Below are 14,752 nucleotides of genomic sequence, written 5' to 3' on the forward strand. Positions count from 1 at the left end.
GAGTGCCTTCTGGAATCTTAGTTCCCTGACCAGGGATCAAAACAAACCATGCCTCCTGCCATGGAAGCATGGGGTCCTAACCACTGGACTGCCAAGGAATTCCCTAGCCAAGTTTTTATTCTTTTTGATGCTATTATAGATGAAATTGTTTTCTTGATTTCATTTTTGAGTTTTCATCGCTAGTGCATAGAAATACTGTTGGTTTTTGTATCCTACAGTGTTGCTGAACTCTTTCTTGACAGTCTTTGGACGCTTTGTATATCTATATTCCTTTTTCTTGGTAACAGTCACATAGTACTCCATGGTGTAGAAAAACTAGTTTATGTAACAGGCCTCCATTGATGGTCATTGTGGGCTCTTCCCTTTTTTTGCTGTTACTAATTATGCTGTGGAGAACACTTCTTCAGACCACTCATCCGTTCCGGGGACGTGTGCCAAGGTCCTGCTCTGTGCCAGGCACTATTTAAGGCACCAGGGCTACAGATGATAAAGAAGTAAATAAGAGGATTTCAGCTTGGGGAAATCTCTGAAGAAAATGGAATGGGGTGATGTGGTTGAGAGTACTGGATGTGTGTTTGAGAGAGGTTCTTTGACTTGAATCAGAAAAGATGTCTCTGGAAAGGTGACTTTTGAACTGGGATCCAAATGATAAGAAAGACCCACAGTGGGAAGATTGGGAAGGTTTTCCAGGCACAGGGGACAGCAAGTACCCAGGCCCTGAGATGGGAATGGGCGCCCAGTACTCACAGAACACAAAGAAAAAGCCCATAGGCTGGGAGAGCCACCAAGGCCGGAGGGGAAGTGGACAGGGGCCAGCCCAACACAGGCCTTGTAGCCTTAAAAGGCATTTGGGTTTTGTTAAGAATGTGAAGAGAAGCTGCTGCAGGGTGTTAGGCAGAAAAATGGTTTGATGTAATTTATGTTCTGAAAAGCTCAGCCTTGTGACTTAAGAAGCATTTATTTTCTGTTTGAAGCTCTGAGCGCTTCAAAGTGGCATTACTGGGTGGAGGGGTGTGTGTACCTTTAAAACGCTCCTCGCTGCTGCCTGCCAAGTGTCTCCCCTGCTAGCGGTCGTTTTCTGTCTGAGGGTGATGGCTCCTTCTGTGCCAGTGGTATTTGGGATGAGGTGCCCAGCGACCTCTCAGCCCCTGGGCCCCAGCACCCCCCTTTCTCTGGCCTCTTTCGCAGGACCCTCAGCTCTGCATCTGCCCTGTAACTCTGGCTGTGCCGCCCGGCCCTCGGGTAAGACGGGCACCCCAGGACCATGGCCGAGGAAGACCTCATCTTCCGCCTGGAAGGCGTGGATGGCGGCCCAGCCTCCCGGGCTGGTGATTCAGACACTGACAGCGACGATGATGAGGAGGGTTACTTCATCTGCTCCATCACCGATGACCCCGGGGCACACCAGAATGGCAACTTCAAGGTTAATAACTGCCACAGCAACCTAGCAAAAAGCGAGCGCTACGGCTCCAGCGGGTCCCCAGCTGGCTCCTTCCATTTCAAGGTGAGTGGTCCCTGGTGCCACCCTCTCCACCCCAGGTGAGCCCCAGCTCACCTGCCGTAAGGAATGGGGAGTTGGGGTTGCTGGCTGAGGTCGTTTCCAGACTCTTGCCAGTGCTCTAAATTCTAGATCTGAGGCAGTGTCTGTTAAGTGGGAAGATTTCAATACAAGTTTTTTGTTTGTTTCAATCGTTGAATCATTGTTTCAATACAAGTTTCATTCCTTTCCAGCAGTGTTTTACCAATATCTGCACTGGGCCTACTAGTGTGGGTTGTGGGAACCTTGGCCAGTTTTTTAAGACCCAGAATAGAACAGAGTAGAAAATATTGGAGAGGGAAGAGAGAGGGAAAAAAATATCAGCTCTGACAGTCGTGATAATATTTTAGGGACATGTACACATGCCTTTACACACACATGCGCAGTGACCAAATTGGTTGTTAACCAGGTTCTCATGACATAAGGGTTGTTAAGTATTTTTATTTCCTCCCTGTGTGTGTGTATGTGGGTCCAGAGATAGGGGGTAAAATGTAGTTTTTTATGTTGGTTGTGGTCAAAAGAGTCTCTGCTTAGGGTTGGACATCCTAAGCAGAGCATGGATTTGATCCATAGGTTGGATTGAGGAATAGAGTGCTTATTTTACTAGGAATTTGTGTTCATACCCTGGCAAAGCTGGTTATAGAGATAAAGGAGGAAGGCAAACATTATTGGACTTTTATATAATAATGTTATACAAACATTATTGTATAACAATACAATTGTTATACAATTGTGGTGGTGAAAAGTTAAAAATGCAATACTGTTATCCTTTTTTAATCCTCACAAACAATAAGTATCAGTTCGTACTGTGAGCAGAAGGCTGATTACCACTTTGGGATTTGAAATTGGAGTCGTTCTTCTCTAATTGCAGAATTAATCTGTTTTTAGAAAATTAATAATCTTAGTTCTCAAACAGTTGGATACTTTTTCCTTTCAGGCCAGAGTTCTAGCTTAAGTCTCTCAGGGGCAGGCAGCTCCAGAAATAGGCCTGTGGGTCCCCTCTGAGGTTGGGGGCCCCCTGAAGGGTCAGGTTGCGGCTTGCCCTGCCTTCCTGTCCTAAGGCAGCTTTTGAAACACACACTCCACCCACAGAGGGCTGCGTGGGAAGACAGGAGAGCAGCCTGGCCCCCAGTCTGTTTGCGTGGTCAGGGAGGCGCACGGAAACCCTGATCCCTGCAGCTCCTGAACCATGTGCAAGGGAATCCAGGTGCCAGAGGGGCTTGTGAAGCAGAAACCAGCTCAAGGGGGAAAAAGAGGAAATCTGTTCTAACAGTCAAGAAGTATTTCTTGAGACCGAGGGGCAGAAGCGATGTCTGGTCTCTGAGGACAGATCCAGGAGCCTGGAAGGCCACAGGACTGCCTCTCTGGCCCCTTCCTCCATCTCCTTGTCTATTTTTGATTCTTCTCTGCCCCTCAGTCTACATGGTGGGAAAATGGATCCCCAAGGGTCCCTTTATTTCAGACAGAGCCACATGCAAAGATGGATTTGACCCTCTTCCATTTCAGCTGCGGGAGGAGAAAACCTGTTCGGTCCAGCCTGAGTCAGGCATCCACTGTCTCTGGTCCAGTCACCTCTGGCCCAGGGCATGGGGTGGGGGGTGGGGATCGCAAAACAGGGGGCTGCTTCCAGAGAAGCGGGATCCTGGTGGCCTCCTAGCGGGGCAGGCCCCTCAGAAGGGCTCTACCCACAGCAGCTGCCTGTGGGCCCAAGAGCTGGAGGGTCTTAGACAGTGTGACCCCAAAACGCAGTCTGGTGAATCCTTTAAAGGAAACACAGGTGAGTGATCCAGCAAATCCAGACTTATTTGTCTATAGGTCTGGCTTAGGAAGGGAGCTTCACGAGGGCAGGATCCTGTAGCCTGCTCATCACTCAGCCCTAGTGCCGTGCACATAGTAGGTACTTTATTTGGAATCAGTGAAGAGATGGATGAGTGCTAAACTCACTTTACTGTGGGTGCTGTCTCATCAGAGGACAGATAGATGGTATTTACATAAAACAGAAACCTCTGTGGGCCATTTGACAATCATTATTAAAGTAGAAAGTATTTATATGTCAGAGTTATAGTAAACAGAGACTGTTAGTTTCAGGTGGGGACAACTGTTTATTTGGTGGGACTGTCCCTTATATTGTAGGACTTTCAGCATGTCTCATCCCAGCTCACTAAATGTCAGATTCCCACCTATTCGTTATGTTATATTCCTCCCTATTTATTATGATGGCCCAGAATGTTCCCCACTGTACATTTGCTAAGGCCACATGAGAGGATACCACCCTCAGTTGAGAACAAGCAATGAAACATTTGTGCAAGTGTTGAGGTTTACATATTCAAAGATGTGTTTTGCAATATTGTTTGTAATAAAGAAAGAATGGAAACTGCTAAAATACTCCATTGAGAAGGGGCCTGTTTAATTATAGACTATGGTCCTGGCAGAATGCTTTATTTACATTAAAGCAAAGATGTTTCTATGTGAATTGACTTGAAACAGTGCCAAGATATGCACAAGATATATTTTTTTGTGGGGTGAAACCAAAATCCATGAAAAGCTCTTGGGATAGTGATGGTCCATAACAAGAACAAAATGTTAGCTATTTTTATTTTTATGTGCTGAGAAGTAAAAAAGCAAGTTGAAATATATAATATGATTCCTATTGTATCAGAAAACATAGATACACATATATCAGTATTTTCTTAGCAAACACTTACGTTATAAACAAATTTAAAAATTACTAATGAGAAGAGGGAATTTGTATCCAACAGAGAATCAGTGGTGATTCTCTCTGGGGGAGAGAGTGATCTTGAGGGGGGACTGTGATTATTCTAATACATTGCATATAAATATTTTGTATATATATCTTTTAAACAGATGCTACTTAAAAATTTTTTATTTATCTTTAGCTGCACTTTGTCTTCATTGCTACCCATGGTCTTTCTCTAGTTACGATCCGCAGGAGCTACTCTGTAGTTGTGGAGCTCGGGCTTCTTGCGGTGGCTTCTCTGGTTGCGCAGCACAGGCTCTAGGGCATGTGGGCTTCAGTAGTTGCGGCTCCTGGGCTCTAGAGCACGGGCTCAGTAGTTATGGCGCAGGGACTTAGTTGCTCCACGGCATGTAGCATCTTTCCCGACCAAGAATCAAACCTGTTTCTTAACCACTGGACCACCGGGGAAGTCCCTACATTGTATACATTTTAAAACATTTGAAACTTATAAAACTACATGTATGCATCACTTGTGTACCCAAAAGGATGTTTTAGAAGAAGAAAAATAAAGAGAGCATCACAGCCAGGTAACCACTCCTCGCCCAAAGAAACATCAGTAATTGGCTGTCCTTAAAACTCATGGGCTTCCCCGATGGTTCAGCAGTAAAAACATTTGCCTGCAATGCAGGAGACTCAGGTTTGATCCCTGGCTGGGTCAGGAAAATCCTCTGGAGGAGGAAATGGCAACCCACTCCAGTATTCTTGCCTAAAAAATCCCATGGACAGAGGAGTCTGGCGGGCTACAGTCCAAAGGGTCACAAAGAGTTGGACACAACTGAGTGAGCACAAAACTCAGAGATTCTGCAAGTCAAAATCCTCACTGAGGATGGGAGCTCATGACCTCCAGGGACCCCACCTTTCCCTGCTCATGCAACAAGCATTGCTGTTCTCACCTCTGCCTGAAACCTCTTTCAGCTGACATATAGGTCTGTTAAAATGACCGGGCTCCTGGTCCGACTCCCTTGACATCCTACCCTGGCTATCTCCTCCACATTCTCTGAGGCTCATAGCAGGCCTTTCTGTACATCTGTCATTCTTGAATGTCGTTCTGTTTATGAATCAGCCCCTGACCGCAAGGCGAGGGCCTGTGTCCCGTTGCACTTCCCATCCCTGTACTCAGCGGAAGGGCCATTTAAGGACGAGATGTAGCTCTTGGCTGCCCACTCTCCTAGGTGATAGAAGGCAGGCTCTATGGGGTTCTTGTTGCCAGTGGTGACTTCAGAGGGAGGCAGCAGCTCAGTTTTCCAAACCTCACTGTCCCTGGCACTCAACAAACCGAACATGGTTTTTCATTTACTGTTGACATGGCAACTTGGGTTGTTGAATCAAAATGACTACCTGGCGTTCCTCCAAGGTGGCGCCACCCTGGCAGGTACCAGGCGTGTATTGTGAACTGTTGAGTCTGTCACTGTCAAGGCCAGGGAATGTTGCCTGAATCCCCAGGGGGATGGTAGCAGACTCGCTCAGGGGGCCCTGCCTTGGGTAGAATATCCGACAGCCAACAAAAGGATGTTTATAGAGGATGTATCATAACATGGGAAAGTGCTTCCATTCTGGAGTTGATTTTAAAGAACAGGGTATAGAGCATGATTATAGCTCTGTAAATACACACACACACACACACACACACACACACAGAGCAAAACCCTAAAAGAAAGCACATCAAGTCTCTGCGTACAATATTATATAAGTGCTTTTACATGGACATATTTTTTCTTCCAATTTTTGCTCACAGTATGTATATATATGCTGTTTTCACATGTATAGATGTATGTTTATGTATATATGCATATGGCAATATATGTGCTCTCACAGGTACTTGCATATAGACTTGTTTTTGCAATCTTGTTTTGTTGAATGTTTTTGTTTGTTATTCATAGTTCTCATTCAATTTTTTTTCATAACTCTGAATTACCCTCTTTTACTAATCAGATTTACTCATATAAAATAAAACATTTGCTCTAAAATATGTTCCAGATATTTTACCAATAATTCAAAATCATTTATATGTGACATTTTTGTTTGGAAGAGACTTGGGCTTTTTTCTAACTTCCCTTCAATTACGCTAATAAAGTTTGTAGAAGAGAAAAAAAAAAAAGAAAGTACATCAAGATGCCAACAGAGATTGTCTTTGGATGGGATTATTCCTTTTCTGCTTCTGTTTCACAATGTCTGCATTTTCTAGCATTAACATATGTAGCATATAGTATGTTTTCAGTTTTTTAATGAAGTGGAAATTTGTATTTAAAAGAATTGTTTTCCTGGTCTGAGAATATCTTGGAGATTATTCCTATCAAAACATAGACATCACCTGTTTTGTTTTGTTTTAGTGAATTAAGTTGGATTCCATCACTTGATGTACAGGGGTTTATTTAGCCAGTCCATCACTTAGTCATGTCCAACTCTTTGCAACCCCATGGACTGTAGCCTGCCAGACTCCTCTATCCATGGAATTCTCCAGGCCTGAACACTGGAATGGGTAGCTGTTCCCTTTTCCAAGGGATCTTCCCAACCCAGGGATCAAACCCAGGTCTTCTGCATTGCAGTCTGAGCCACCAGGGAAGCCCTTCCTCTTAAGGGACACTTAGGTTGTTCCCCTTTTTTTCTATTACAGTGTTATAATAAATCTCCTATATGTATATCTGAGCAAACTTTGAAATACATATATTTTATAATATGTAAATAATATACCTATTTTGTAGAAAGAATTCAACTTGGACAAATGATAAACAGTGAAAAGCAATCCTCCCACCTCTGACCCTGTCTCCGTGAGGAATGTCCTTCCAGAAATGTTCTTGTGAATATAAGCGTATATACGTATGTAAATCTCTTCCTTGTCTTTTTCGCAGAAATGTTATTTTACCTGTTTTGTACTCCTGTGCCGTCTTCCCATTTTGGCACGCATGAGCTGACATCAGCTAGAACTTACATAACCGGCTCTGTGGGTCGGGCAGGCCCGCTCTGTATGCGGTTACTCATATCAACTCATTGAATCTGTGCAGCAGCGCTCTGATTGATGTTTTGACATATAGTAAACCGAGGTTCTGAGATCGTAATTGCTTGGCACCCTTCATGAGTGCAGTATGCTTATGCAGTCTTGTTTATTTTATTTTATTTTTTTAATTTTTATTTTATTTTTTAACTTTACACTATTGTATTGGTTTTGCCATATATCAAAATGAATCTGCCACAGGTATACACGTGTGCCCCATCCTGAACCCTCCTCCCTCCTCCCTCCCCATACCATCCTTCTGGGTCTTGTTTATTTTGTTTTAGTTTTCTAATGGCTGAATATCTTGACATTATCTGCAAGCACTGTCATATATTTAGCCAGTCCCTCGTGGGTAGGTGTGAAGGTCATTTCTAAGCGTTTGCTACCACAAACAGTGCTTCCATAAGCATGTCTTATTTGTGTCTCTTACGTGTGTGTGTGTCCTGGTGCCTACGCAGGGTGCACCTGCCGGCTAAATCCCCAGAGGTGGAATGGCTGGAGAAAACGTTCGTGGGTTTCAACTTGGCTGAGCATTGGCCATTGCCCTTCAAAGAGGTTGCGCTGGCATTGGTGCTCCCATGATACATGGGCACGCCTGCTTCCCACGCCCTTCTGATTAAACTGATACTTTGAACCCACCCAGGGTGGCTCTGGCAGCTTGGTCAAAGTACACTGATCACCCCAGAAGGAGGTAGATGAACGTCTGATGACTCACTGGGAAGAGAGGTGTCCCTGCTCACCTGAACCCTGGAAGGCCCTCGCCTGGCAGGTTTTGGCCACTGACCGCAGGAAGCTCTGTGCATACAAAGAGCTGGTGACCATTTTGGTGCTCCGCCCACTGCTCTGGGCATACAGAATTGGAAGGGGAAACTTAGGTGTGTCCTGGATCCACAAAGATTTGGACTTCCAGCAAAACAAGGGCCTGCTGGGTGGTGGAAGCAAAAAGAGATTGCTTCTGGCAATCGGTGACCTGTCGTTTGGAAAACGGGAAGAGGCTGAGGAGAGTCAAGCCTGGTGGGAGGGATTCATCTTTTTGAAGCACATGACCTTTTATGGAAATATGCTAGATATTCATTAGTGGGGGTCCCCCTTCTTTAACTTTATTTTGTAATTTTTTAGGAGCTTTACTGAAATATAGTTCACATACCATGCAATTTACCAATTTAAAATGTTCAATTCAAAAAAAATTAAAATGTTCAATTCAGTAGCTTTTAGTATATTTATCAAATTATGCATCCACATCACCACAACCAATTTTAGCTCATTTTCATTACCCTAAAAGAAACCCCATACGTCTTATTCCACACAGACCCTAGTATCCACTAGTGTATTTTCATTCTCCATAGACTTGCCTCTTCGGACAGTTCATGTAAATAGAATTATGTGATATGTGGCCTTTTGTGTCTGGCTTCTTTCACTTAGCATAGTTTTATTGTTGTGTTTTTAAAAATCTGTTAATTAATTAATTTATTGGCTGTACTGCATGGCACATGGGATCTTAGTTCCCAGACCAGGGATCGAACTCAGACCCTCTGCTTTGGAAGCGTGGGGTCTTCACCACTGGGCCACCAGGGAAGCTCCAGCATAGTGTTTTCAAGGCTCATCAATGTTGAAGTGTGTGTCAGTACTGCATTCCTTTTTATTGATGATAGATAGACCATTTTGTTTATCCATTTGTCAGCTGATGGACGTTTTGGTTGTTTCTCCCTTTTGGCTGTTACGAATAATGCTACACAAGTCTTTGTGTGGGCATGTTTTCATTTCTGTCAAGTAGGTACTTGGGAATGGAGTGGCTGGCATGTGATAACTCTATGTTTGGCCCACCTTCTTGCAACTGGGGCCTGACAGGCTTGGATTTGAGTCCTGGGTTTGCCATTTTGCGGTTGCTGCAGGTCTGTGGATGAGTTACTTCCATCCTCTCTGAGCGTCAGGTACCTCATCAGTGGATCAGAAAACTAACTTACCCGCCTGTCCGTCCTTGGCAAGGTTGTCATGAGGTGCCAGCCAGGATGCTGTCGGAGGAAAGATTTCCAGGAGAAGAGGGCATTTTGTAATCGTAGGGAGTGTTATGACTTTGCTGGTTATTGTTCCCACCCTTCTCATCCTGTCCTCTCTGAATCCCACTGGTCAGGGGAGATGAACTGAAGCTACTGTTTTCAACAAAGATTCCTTGAGGATTTTTAACTTTGTTTTTTTTATACTTATTTGTTTGGTTACTTATAAAAGTAATGTATGTTCCTTACAGAAAACAATGGAAGTGCAGATACAGTTGCTATTAAGATCTTAGTGTGTATTTCAGTATACAGACACAACCAAATAAACAGGGACATTTTCTTACAATAACAGGATTATGCCATGTATGCTTTCTAATAATAGTTTTTCCTCAGCAAACAAGAAATGATGTCTATTTTTCCACATCAGTAGATGTGGGTCTAGTCCATTATTTTTTTAGTGGCCCCATGGCAGCCCATTGTTTTTTTAAGCATTTTATTTTGTAGGACCCTGAGGAAGTTTCCAAGTCTTTGCTGTTATAGTCAATGCTGGGTTCCATGGAAATTGCACAAAACCTCTAAATGCATGTGGCCCAGGGTGGGGCAGCCACACAGCACAGAGGCCTCTTCCCATCACAGAGCGTGACTGTGCATCCCCACTTCTTCCCGCTTCTTTTATTTGCCCTTGGCTGTGGTTTAAGTTTTTTTTACTATTAGTCAGGAGAGGCAAATAAGGCTACAGAAGTGATGATGGGCAAAAAAACATTTTATAACATTCTTTTAATGCTCACTCTGATGACTCAGACGGTAAAGAATCTGCCTTACAGTGTAGAAGACCTGGGTTTGACCCCGGGTCAGGAAGATCCACTGGAGAAGGAAATGCCTACCCACTCCAGTATTCTTGCCTGGAGAATCCCATGGACAGAGGAGCCTGGTGGGCTACAGTCCATGGGGCCGCATACAGTTGGACATGACTGATAGACTAACACTTAGTGAATGTAGCAGTTGTTTTAAGAACAAAGCTTCACACGGGGAACTCTATTCAATATCCTGTACTAAGTCACAATGGAAAAGAATATGAAAAAGAATGTATGTGTGTATAACTGAATCCCTTAACTGTATAGCAGAAATTAACACAAATTGTAAGTCAGCTTATCTACAATTTCATTTATACTTCAGTAAAATAAAATTTAAAAATAAAGATAGAGAAAAACCTATGTGAATATGGGTAAGGCAAAGATTTCTTGGATGACACAAAAAGCAAGGTCCATAGAGGAACAAATTGATGTAAGTTGGACTTCAAAATTTTAAACTTCTGCTCTTTGAAAAAAACACTATTAAGAGAATGAGAATACAAGCCATAGATGGAGAGAAAATATTTACTGGTCATATATCTCATAAAGGAACTTATATTCAGAATATATAGAAAAACTCTCAAAACTCAATGATAAGAAAACAAATCATATTTGATTGGCCAAAAAGTTTGGGTTTCAACCTGAACAGTTTTTGGCCATTCCAACATATAAGTTTGAGTGAACAAAGGTTTTCCTTTTTCTTTGGTAATATCTGGGAGTAAAATAGGATAAGAATAACATTTTCATTAATTGTTTTAAAAAAGGGCCTTCCCTGGTGTTCCAGTGATTAAGAATCTGCCCACTAATGCAAGGGACATGAGTTCAATCCCCAGTCTGGGAGGATCCCACCTGTGGAGGAGCAACTAAGCATGTGAACCGCAACTACCCAGCCCACATATAGGGCCCCTCAGCCACAATTCTCGAGCCTGGGTGCCGTAACAAGAGAAGCCACCGCCGTGAAAAGTCTGCACATCTACAGCCTGAGAGTAGCCCCCGTCACCACAACTAGGGAAAAGCCTGAGCACAACAGCGAAGACCCAGCGCAGCCCAAAAACTTAAATAAATCTTTTTTAAAAAGCAACCCAGCAGCAATAGGGACTTCCCTAGTGGTCCAGTGGCTAAGACTGTGCTCCCAATGCAGGGGGCCTGGGTTAGATCCCTGGGCAGGGAACTAGATCTAAGATGGGGCAGGGAACTGTCCCATCTAAGAGTTAGAATGCCACAACTTAAAGATTCTGAGTGCCACAACTAAGATCTGGCACAGTCAGTAAATACTAAAAACAAAACAAAAACAAAAAGCCTAGCAGCAGTAGCTGATAACATCGCTTGTACAAACACATGACCCACACAGCAGGAAGTTTCTTTATTATCGTTGTATTTGTATTTATTTATTTTTACTTTGTACTCGCAGGCTTTGAGGAACCAAAGTCATTTTGTTCTCTTTCCAGGATTATGTTTCCCTCTTCATGAAAACCCCTAGGCCTCTGTTTTATAGAAGAGTAATTAGTCCACTTAACTGAGTTTTAGGATCTTTGCAACTAGAGAATGTTAGAGCTGTCAGGACCTTAAGATCGTCTAATCCAGTGATCTTGGTTTACTAACGTTGACTTACACCTGCGATACCTGAAGACATTCTCATGGTAAAAAAACGCAAACAACGTAGATGAAGCTGAATTCACCTCGTTCAACCTCTTATTCCTGTTCTGTTCCCAGAGACAACCATTGTTCAGCTCAGTGTAAATAATTTTTCAGACCTTTCAAATGTATTTTATTTTAAACATTTTATTAAAGTATTGTTTATTTACAATATTGTATTTCAGGTGTACAACATGTGAGTCAGTATTTTTGTAGATTATACTCCACTTAAAGTCATTATAAATATCCGCCATATTCCCTGTGCTGTACGATTTTCAGACCTTTTAAAATACATTTATATATAAATGTATGTTTTTATATATATCTACAGACACACACATCCTTAGAAATCTGATAGTATTTTATATATATATATATATTACATATATATACACACACACACAGTGGTGGTGGTTTGTCGTGTCCAACTCTTGTGACCCCATGGACTGTAGCCTGCCAGGCTCCTCTGTCCATGGGATTCTCCAGGCAAGAATACTGCAGTGGGTTGCCATTTTCTTCTCCACAGCATCTTCCTGACCCAGGAATTGAACCCAGGTCTCCTGCATTGCAGGCAGATTCTTTACCAACTAAGCTATGAAGGAAGCCCATGTATTTATTTATATACACACACACACACACACACACACACACACATACACACACATACATATATTTTATTGAAGTATAGTTGATTTACAATGTTGTGCTAATCAGTTCTGTACAGGAAAGTGACTATACATTCTTTTTTATATATATTCTTTTCTGTTATGGTTTATCCCTGGAGATTGGCTATAATTCCCTGTGCTATACAGTAGTACCTTGTCGTTCATCCATTCTAAATGTAATAGTTTGCATCTGCCAACCCCAAAGTCCCATTCCATCCTTCTCCTCCCCTCCTCCCTCTGCTGCTGCTGCTACTGCTGCTAAGTCGCATCAGTCGTGTCCGACTCTGTGGCGACCCCATAGACACCCATAGGCTCCCCTGTCCCTGGGATTCTCCAGGCAAGAACACTGGAGTGGGTTGCTATTTCCTTCTCCAATGCATGAAAGTGAAAAGTGAAAGGGAAGTCGCTCAGTCGTGTCCAACTCTTCGCGACCCCATGGACTGCAGCCTACCAGGCTCCTCCGTCCTTGGGATTTTCCAGGCAAGAGTACTGGAGTGGGGTGTCATTGCCTTCTCCGCCTCCTCCCTCTAGGCAACCACAAGTCTGATCTCTATCTGTGAGTCTAAGAAAGCTAGTGATTAGTGATTTCCTCCACCAGTAAATGGTGTCATACTGCTTGCTTTACTCGGCACTTTGTTTTTTTCCACCCAAACAATAGCTTTTAGTGATTGCCCCTATCAGTGCCATCATCTTTTTAATGCTGCGTAGGATTTTGCCAAGTGTGTGTGATCATCCCACTGTGGATAAGCAGGGTGTTCTCAGTGCTTGCCTGTTACATAGCATTATGAGCACCAGCCATCTTTGGGCGGCTAGCTGGGCACACCTGGTAGGTGATCAGAATGGATGGGCCAGAAGTCAGTGAAGAGGGTTCATTATTGCTGGCCAACCATCTAGCGCAAGCAGATGGCCCTCAAAGTGGCGATACCTGCTTCCACTCACAGTGTCTGAGAGCACTCACTCCCCAGGCCGCAGCTACCACCTGTTTTCCCTAACATGATGGGATTAAGCAGGACCAGTGATTTCAGCTCAGCTGAGTTTGTTCACCTGTAAAGATCACTCCGGGCTCAGTGAGACACTATTTCTAGTGGGAACATGTCTGTCCCCGGGGTGGGGACAGGAAAGAAGTTGACCACTAGTAGTCAAAACATTCTTCCCTGTCTTTTGTAAATGAGGAAATGGAAGTTCCCCCAGTGGGTTAGCAGTGGGCTGGAACCAGAACTCAGAGAACTGAGTCTTAGTACAGGACTTTTTATATTGTGCTTAAAAAAAAAAAGTCAGTTACATTAAACATACCTGTTGCCAGTAAGGTGTGGCTTGATTCTTTTTTGGATTTTTTTTTAAAGGATAATTTTGACCTTGTGACATATCATGCCCTCCGATTCTTAAATACTTTTTTCTTTGACTTTTTTTGGTTCATGTTACAGTACTCAGCCTGTTGATAATTTCTGTTGATAATCCTCGTTGATTGAGGGGCCCTGTCTTAGGTGGCTTTCTGCTGCTGCTGCTAAGTCACTTCAGTCGTGTCCGACTCTGTGTGACCCCATAGACGTCAGCCCACCAGGCTCTCCTGCCCCTGGGATTCTCCAGGCAAGAACACTGGAGAGCATTGCCATTTCCTTCTCCAATGCATGAAAGTGAAAAATTGAAAGGGAAGTTGCTCAGTCGTGTCCAACTCTTAGTGACCCCATGGACTGCAGCCTACCAGGCTCCTCCATCCATGGGATTTTCCAGGCAAGAGTACTGGAGTGGGGTGCCACTGCCTTCTCGGTTAGGTGGCTTAGGGCATGTCTTAGTCACTGGTTGAGAGAAGTACATTTGGAAAGTTGTGTGTCTCAGGCAGAGGACAGGGCACCTGACGTACCCAGAAGGGTGGCCTGCAGACTACACAGAACTCTGCGGGCTTCTTGGCAGCTGCGGGGATCAGAAGGCTGTTACTGCCATTCACAGCGGCTGGAATACAAGAGGGGACTGTGGCACATTTTTAAATTACAGAAATCCAGAAACTGGTTTCCTTGTACGCATGTCTGCTGCAGGGTTATGTATAATAGGGGAAAATCAGTGACAAGCTCAGTCTCACTGCAGAGAACCACAGGTGAGTGAACAGTTAAGTCAATAATGATAAAGCCATGCAGTGGATTACTATGCAGCTGTTACAGCTAACTTGTAAATTCATGATGTAATGTTTGTGTCAAAAAATTTGAGTGGTTTGTTCTCCGCTTCTTGGAGTGTAACCTAGGAGAATCTTTTTGGACAAGAACTCCAAACTTCTAATTTTTAAATGTGATCTCGCAATTACATTCCAATGAAATATGTCCTACTG

At 43.5% G+C, this 14,752-nt stretch overlaps 1 protein-coding gene across 2 annotated transcripts in view; it reads left to right on the plus strand.

Moving 5' to 3' along the window:
- The window catches only part of EEF2K (eukaryotic elongation factor 2 kinase), a 70,998-nt gene that overhangs the window by 16,138 nt on the left and 40,108 nt on the right, over window positions 1-14,752 (plus strand). For both annotated transcript variants that reach the window (XM_055562453.1, XM_055562454.1), the window contains exon 2: window positions 1,189-1,504. In XM_055562453.1, the coding sequence (XP_055418428.1) occupies window positions 1,265-1,504 (240 nt within the window). In that variant the 5' untranslated portion in view covers window positions 1,189-1,264. The remainder of the gene's footprint in view (window positions 1-1,188; window positions 1,505-14,752) is intronic.

This window comes from Bubalus kerabau, chromosome 23 (genome assembly GCF_029407905.1).
Source record: "Bubalus kerabau isolate K-KA32 ecotype Philippines breed swamp buffalo chromosome 23, PCC_UOA_SB_1v2, whole genome shotgun sequence".
Lineage (NCBI taxonomy): Eukaryota > Metazoa > Chordata > Mammalia > Artiodactyla > Bovidae > Bubalus > Bubalus kerabau.